At 36.8% G+C, this 6,249-nt stretch overlaps 1 protein-coding gene across 2 annotated transcripts in view; it reads right to left on the bottom strand.

Annotated features, from left to right (window-relative positions):
• Window positions 1-6,249, bottom strand: part of TUBGCP3 (tubulin gamma complex associated protein 3) — a 139,911-nt gene that overhangs the window by 63,130 nt on the left and 70,532 nt on the right. For both annotated transcript variants that reach the window (XM_044667161.1, XM_044667160.1), the window contains exons 9-10: window positions 4,979-5,047; window positions 4,241-4,373 (exon numbers count right to left, since the gene is read on the bottom strand). In XM_044667161.1, the coding sequence (XP_044523096.1) occupies window positions 4,241-4,373; window positions 4,979-5,047 (202 nt within the window). The remainder of the gene's footprint in view (window positions 1-4,240; window positions 4,374-4,978; window positions 5,048-6,249) is intronic.

Here is a 6,249-nt window from a genome sequence, read left to right as displayed (position 1 = left end):
TTGAACTTTGGGGTGCAGTTGATTGAACTATGGGGAGTTGAAATTGAGTTGTATGTATTGTTTTAATTGTACACTGTTATGCCAGTGGGAGACTGCCCCCAAATTGGTTTTTTGTCAATGCGGCTAATTTTAACCATTTGTTCATCTATTTCTTTATCCCCAAATTCCTGAAAAATTTAGAAGTTGTTTATTTTTACAGGTCCAGCGAAGAAAAAAGGACTAACCTTTTTTTTTGCCGGACCTCACGGGGAATTGTAAAAAGTGAAATTTGGGGAATGCCATTCTAAATATATATATATATTTCTATGGACAAGGGAAATGTATCAAAACTACATTTCCTGTGATCCAACATGGTCCAACTGATTTCCGTTTCTGACGTCTTGACGCAGGAGAGAGCTTAAATCTCCTGGGTTAGGAGGGAGTGGTCTCTTTGGCGAGTAGGCGCTTGGCTAGGAGGCAGTAATGGAGGCGGCAGTTTTGAATGCTTACAAGCGCGTGGTCTAATGAATTTATCTATCAGCATGGCTTTAATTAAAATACTAATTTATATATTTATACCAGCATTTATCATTTTTAATATTAACAGTATATACCTTCCAAAAAAGATCCTAATCAGCCTTCCTTTTAATCCAAAAGTCTACTTCCATGTAAATTCAATTATCAAAATGTTTTTATAACTGTGGGGATGAGATTTGTGCAAGGGGGATGGAACCAAAGGAGCCAGAGAAGGCAGTTGCTGACAGTTGCTGACAACTGAGATGAGAGAGAGGATTCTGGGAATTTCTCAGAGGAAGAAGAGAGGAGAGGTATTCAGACAGAGGACTGAGAGAGAGGAGGAGTCCTGAGTGCTTCCTGAGGATCTTTCTTTGGAAACTAAAACCCTGATTCCCTGATGAAAGCCATTCCATAGCATCCCACCCATCAAGACTTCAACCATTAAATCAGTCAAGTTTTTGGACTCCATGCAGGGAGAGATCTCTTAGTCTCCTTCTCCTATTACCCAACCTTGCTGAGAGACTTTCAGTCAACACTTACAATTATAGAAAAAGGATAGAAAAGGATAGGGGGCAGCTGGGTAGCTCAGTGGATTGAGAGTCAGACCTCGAGAGGGGAGGTCCTAGGTTCAAATCTGGCCTCAGACACTTCCCAGCTGTGTGACCCTGGGCAAGTCACTTGACCCCCATTGCCCACCCTTACCACTCTTCCACCTAGGAGCCAATACACAGAATTTAAGGGTTTAAAAAAAAAAAGAAAAGGATAGAAATAGAAAACTAGAAATAGAAACAGAAGGAGAAGGGATGGGGGAATAATCTTAGGAGTGGGAACCCCAAAGGTTCCCTCCTAAGAGACAGACCCCATAAAAATAGAGAAGAGAGCATCTAAAATCCCTCTGTCCTTCACCCCTTTCCCCAATCCCTGAACTGCAAATAATAAAAGCCATTCATCAATCAGATAGCATTCTAGAGTGCCTGAGAGACAACAAGAAAGAGGGGAACCACAGCTTGGTCTGGCTGCCTCCATCTTGAAGCCAGACACCCACTGTGAAATTAACTGATCAGGGGAAGGTTTGTGTGAACCCCGTCCTTATTGAGAATTGGACTAGGGTACCACATACCTCGTCTTATAGGGAAGCCTTGGCCCCAACTCCTGTGGGGCAGCACAACCATCCAGGTCACTGAGTTTCAGGTTAACACCCCCTTAAAGTCTCCCAGTGTATATTCGGCCCCAAGGAGAGAGCTGGAAGAGAGACTCACCATGTTTTTATAACTGTGGGAATGGGATTTGTGCAAGGGGAATGGAACCCTTTCTCTATCTCCCTTCTATCAAACATTACTGACTGGCCTTTTTAACTGCTACATAACTAAATAAAATTTTTCATTTGTTGATAGCCAGGAATTTCTTATGATATTCCATTATGCTATATTTGGTGTTTAGAGCAGTGATGGACAAACTTTTTAGAGGGGGCCAAAGGAAAGGAAATGCTCATCTGTCAGTCTGTTTCTAAGGCAACTCTTTTGAAGTTTCATTATATTGTATCTTACTCATTGTAATCATCAGATTAGGAATAATGTCTTATGGCCAGATAGAATATTTCATGGGGCCCACATCTGGCCCATGGGCTATAGTTTTCCCCTTGCACAAATCCCATTCCCACAGTTATAAAAACATCTATATAATTAAGGCTTTATAAATTCTCTAAATGAGTGAGATGTAGAGTATTTATAAAGCCTTAATTATATAGATATCAATAAAAAAAGATAAAATATATCTTTGTCACACTCCATAATTATCAGACACCATAAGAACTACAGACTGGTTTATGCTTTACAAGCTCCTTGAGGGCAAATTCTTTATATTCCCTACTACAGTGCCATGAAGAGAGTTTAAAAGTAAAAGGGAACTGGGCAACTAGGTGGATAGAGAGCCAAGAGGTCCTGGGTTCCTATCTGACCTCAGATACTTCCTAGCTTTGTCACTTTGGGCAAGTCACTTAAGCCCAGTTGACTAGTCCTTACCTGTTCCTCTGCCTTGGAACCAATACTTAGTATTAATTCTAAGACAGAAGGAAGGTTATGGGTTTAAAAAAAAAAAAACGCTATAGAGAAAGCATGAAGGAAGTTTAGAGCAGATGAAAAATAAAGAAATATTAGAGAGAGCAATAGGGAAAAGTAGAAGAAATTAGGATTCTCCAAATTGGAAAGGATTGCAATCTCTTCTAATTGGATGTTATTTTATTCTCCCTCAGGAAATACTGAGAAGATTCTCAGGACTAGGGAGATGATAGTTCTGCTCTATTCTGCATATCTGAACCAAACCATGGTCAAACCAGTTCTAGGTACCATAATTTAGAAAACACACTGATAACCTGGACACTCTCTTAAAAAAGACGAGGAACAACAAAGGTTTCAATATGTATTTGAGGTTGAGTAATGTGAAGAAAAGAATTAGATAGGAAATGAAATCAGTCTTCAAGTATCTGAAAGGCTCTCTCTTTGAACAGGGATTTGACTGTTTGGAGCCCGGGAGCAAAAGAAGGAGCAATGGATGAAAAGTTTAAAGAGGCAAATTTATATTTGAAATAAGGGGGAAAATCCGAATATATGAGCCATCCAAAAATGGAAAAGGCTGCTTCAAGAGAGAATGGGTTTTCCCATAAAGGTATTTATTTCCCATAAAGGTATTTATGCAAGAACTAGATACCTATTAGCAAATATTTTATAGAGGGGTTAATGTATGGATTGAGGTTTTTTGTGTGTGTGTGTGTGTGTGTGTGTGTGTGTGTGTGTGTGTGTGTGTGTGTGTGTGTGTGTTAGGATACCTTTAAACCAGTGATGGGCAAACTATGGCCCACGGGTCAGATGCGGTCCCCTGAAATGTTCTATCTGGCCATGAGACATTATTCCTAATCTGACAATTACAATGAGTAGGATACAATACAATGAAACTTTGAAAGAGTTGCCTTAGAAACAGACTGACAGATGAGCATTTCCTTTCCTTTGGCCCCCTCTTTAAAAAGTTTGCCTATCACTGCTTTAAACCATGAGATTCTGTAAATCTATATGGTTGACATCTTCATTTGAAATAGCTATAGGAAATGGACCTAAGCTGTAATATGAGGCATTTGTTTCAAAAAAAGGGAAAATTTTCCTCAGTCAAAGATTGATAAAAATAAGAATAACTTACCCAAGGAGGTTGAGATCTTTTCAGAAAAAGTTTTTAAAAGAATAACTTCTTAACTGGAATGACTTAAATATAGTCATACCAGAACACGCAGAGGGCTTGTGATCCTTTGCAAACCTTCTCTGTCATATGACTTAATAAGAAACAGTTAATGATGTGAAACCTTTTCTAAACTATTAGTCAGATGATTCAAAATAATTTCTCAAGATTTTAACTTTATATTGTTAACCAGACTAATTTCTAAACATTCTAAAAATATTATCCAAAAAGGTTCAAAGGCAATATGGAAGAAAAAATCAAATTTGATTTTGCTATTGTCACATCTCTCAAATGTAACTTCAAATAGCTTAAAGTTTAGAGTAAATTAAAATTTTAAATTAGCTGAGAGCTCATTTTTGTTCTGCAACTGTAAAATCAGTGCAAGAAATTTATCATATGGAAACTCCTTCCATGACTGCAGATTAGCAACTTGTTTGTAACTTAAATGTTCTTCCAGGTCTTACTGCCTTTAAAATGGAGCAAGTACAAGAAGAATATGTTCTAAGAAATGAAAAAAGACCTTGACAGTGATCAACCAGTGCTGCAAGGGTCTTCAACCTTATTTTGGGATCATATGTCCAGACTAGGAGACGACGAAGTGTTAAACTGCTTTCGAGTCCCAAATTTACACCTTGATCATCCTCTAGCTGAAGCTGGGAAGTAAAAGACAATAAGACAAAAAGTAAGAACTATCACTTCAGGAAAAAAAAAACCTAATATATTACATTACTTTTGTTTTATTTAAATTTATTTTATGAAATTGATTATTCTAATTTTCAAAAGTGATTAGAGATGTTTTTGATGTGTTGATCAGTTTAGTTTTGCTAAATTTTTTTGTTCACTTTTATATTTATTGTTAAAAAGGATGACTCTGGGGAGGGAAAGGGACATAAAAGAAAATGTAGGTGAGAGTAAAGCAAAAAAATATCATTTTTTAAGGAAGAAAATGAAAAAAAGGTTCAGTTTGAAGAAGTCCAATAATTGTTTCAAAGCACAAAGAACACATTAAATATAGGGAAATAGGGCACCTTAATTATGCCATAGGATTTCCTAAACCTTTTTCTAAAATGGAACTTCTCTCTCAGCTATGTAATAAGCCAAATCTACATGTTTTTTCCAGGCTACAGTGAAAAACTTTATCAACAAGACCCTTATTTTTAGATTGTGCATATATAAAAATCTAATTTAAAAATACTCATTATGAATTTGAAACACTAAATACTAAGCAATTAAAAAAAAAAAGCAAGTGTAAATTTACCTGAGAGTGTAAAACAGAAAGTAGTCTATAGTATTCTTTAAGTTCTTGATGTAAGGCAGCACAAAAGCTCTGTATGTGGAGAAAAAAGGACAATAAAGTTATTTGTGGGATAATTTTTAAAACAAATTTAACACATTAATTATACATCCCTAATTATATAAGTCATTAAAGAAATACCATCTTGTGTATTTTACCCTAACTCATTCTTAAACTATATTAATTTTTATAAAATATGGGATTGATTTTGGTATAAATCTTCATTAATTTCTTTGATAAAGATTTCATTTTTCAAATATATGAAAAATAATCAAATATATAAGAATCCAAGTCATTCCCCAATTGATCAAAGGTTATGAATAGGCAGTTTTCATATGAAGAAATAAAGCTATTAATAATCATATGAAAAAATGTTCTAAGTCCTTCTTAATGAGAGAAATGCAAATTTCAAACAACTTTGAGATACCACCTGTAAGAGGGTTGTTTAGGGGATGGAACCGGATGATTAGGATGGAGCCAGTATCAAAAGATTAACTGGTTTGGGTAGGTCCACAGGAAAAGCCTGAATCTGAGATGACACATACACAGAACACTCAGTAACAGGGATGGATATTGTATTTATTATAACAGGGAAAGGTTAGATGGGAATTTTGGAATACCCTGACACGAATATCAACTACCTAAAAACCCCAGATCTAAATGTCCTATCGCCGGGAGTCTTCACAGAGTTTAAGTTATACTAATACTTACCTAACTGTCTAAAGATCCCAGTCCTAATCTATATAAGCCTTCACTAAACTAAACCCCCTTAGATGGTAATAGAGGTAGTGGTCTGTGGCAAACTTAACAGGACCCAGGGAGAGGTCCTGGATCCAAAAGGAACCCAGACCCAGTCTTACAGACAGATGCCAGATGGTTCAGGATCACCAGGAAATTCAGTAAATAACAGCAAGGCAATAGGGCAGCAGGTAAGATGGGAAATCAGGAGAGTACAGAGTAGTAACAGCCACTAAGGAAAAGCAGCCAACCCTTCCAGAAACCTCCAGAGACAGCTAAAAACCTCAATTAACTGTCTTACTCCCACATTCTAGAATCTTTTCCTGCATCTGCAGATCCTGCAGACCCACCTCCAAATCCTCTCTTCCTTATAACACTTATAACACACCTCAGAAAGAATGTGGCAAAATTGGAACACTAATGAGTTGCTGATTGAGTTATGAGCTGATGTTACCATTTTGGAGGGCAATTGGGAATAATGATCAAATTGCTATAAA

Source organism: Gracilinanus agilis, chromosome 3, assembly GCF_016433145.1.
Source record: "Gracilinanus agilis isolate LMUSP501 chromosome 3, AgileGrace, whole genome shotgun sequence".
Classification (NCBI taxonomy): domain Eukaryota; kingdom Metazoa; phylum Chordata; class Mammalia; order Didelphimorphia; family Didelphidae; genus Gracilinanus; species Gracilinanus agilis.
This window is presented reverse-complemented; position numbering and strand designations above follow the sequence as displayed.